At 41.4% G+C, this 1,313-nt stretch overlaps 1 protein-coding gene across 1 annotated transcript; it reads right to left on the bottom strand.

Moving 5' to 3' along the window:
• Nucleotides 1-314: 314 nt before the first annotated feature.
• LOC115955063 lies at nt 315-770 on the bottom strand. Its single transcript, XM_031073105.1, has one exon. It carries the CDS (start codon nt 768-770, stop codon nt 315-317), a length of 456 nt encoding a protein of 151 aa, XP_030928965.1.
• Nucleotides 771-1,313: the final 543 nt, after the last annotated feature.

Below are 1,313 nucleotides of genomic sequence, written 5' to 3'. Positions count from 1 at the left end.
TATTGGCCATTCTTGATGTAAGCCTTGATATCATGGTACCATGGCTTTCTATCGGCTTCGGCTTCAACACTCATGCATTCTTCGATGTTCATGCAATAGGCTAGAATGCTACGGACTTCTATGCGTAATTGCCACATATCATCTTCTTTGGACAACTTGACCATGCTAGCTAGAGTAGCCAAGGTGTCTACAAACTGGTTATTTGCTCGGGGCAAATAGGCAAATGTGATTTTTTAGAATTTTGGAATCAAGTGTTTGACAAATTTCTGATACAAAATCAACTTGGTGTCTCGGACTTGCCATTTTCCTTCGACTTAGGAGATGATCAACAAGGAATCTCCAAAGACACTCAAGTCATAGGCACCGAACTCTTGGGCCACTTGCAGGCCGACTATGCATGCTTCATATTTTGTGATGTTGTTGGTGCAATCAAAATTCAACTTGACCAAAATAGGGATTTGTTGGCCCTTGGGGGAAACTAAGACCGCTCCCACTCCATTTTCGGTAAAATTGGTGGCTCCATCAAAATAAAGCTTCCAACGCCATGTTTTCACACTGTCTAGTTCTAGCTTTAGTGCCATGACATCCTCATCAAGGAAGAGGGATTCTAAAAGTTTTGGATCATTCAGCGACAGGTCTGCTAGGTAGTTGGCTATGGCCTGGCCCTTTCTTGTCACAAACACAATGTCAAATTCGGAGAGCAACATTTGCCAACGAGAGACCTTCCCTAAAAGAGCTGGCTTTTCAAAGACGTACTTAATGGGATCCATACGGGAAATGAGCCACTGGGTATAGTAAAGCATATACTGTTGTGGCTTGCGTGAGGCCCACACTATGGTGCAACACGTCTTCTCAATGGCGATGTAGTTGATCTCACAAATTCCCTATGCTTCTGCAGTGGGAAGTCTCATGTATGCCATGCTTTGTACTAGACTGGATATCTGTTATTCAGTTGGCATGGTCTGCCAATATCAATCAAATCCAGGACTTAAATATTGGCAACTGTAAAGCATATTCTCAAGTATCTAAGGAGAACGAGAGATTATATGCTTGTTTAGCATAGTAAGGATTTGATTCCTATTGGTTATACAAATTTAGATTTTTAGTTAGATCTTGATTTCAAAAAGTTCACTTTAGGTTGTGTGTTCACCTTTGGAGGTGGAGCCATAAGTTGGGGGAGTGTTAAGCAATCTTGTATTGTTAAGTCCATCATGGAAGCTGAATATGTTGCTGCTTGTGAAGCGGCAAAGGAAGCTCTTTGGCTTAAGAAATTCCTTTTTGATCTTGGTGTTGTGAAAATTGAGCAAATTCCT

Source organism: Quercus lobata, chromosome 1 (assembly GCF_001633185.2).
Source record: "Quercus lobata isolate SW786 chromosome 1, ValleyOak3.0 Primary Assembly, whole genome shotgun sequence".
NCBI lineage: Eukaryota > Viridiplantae > Streptophyta > Magnoliopsida > Fagales > Fagaceae > Quercus > Quercus lobata.
Note: the sequence above shows the minus strand (reverse complement) of the source record. Positions and strands in the feature narration are given on the sequence as shown.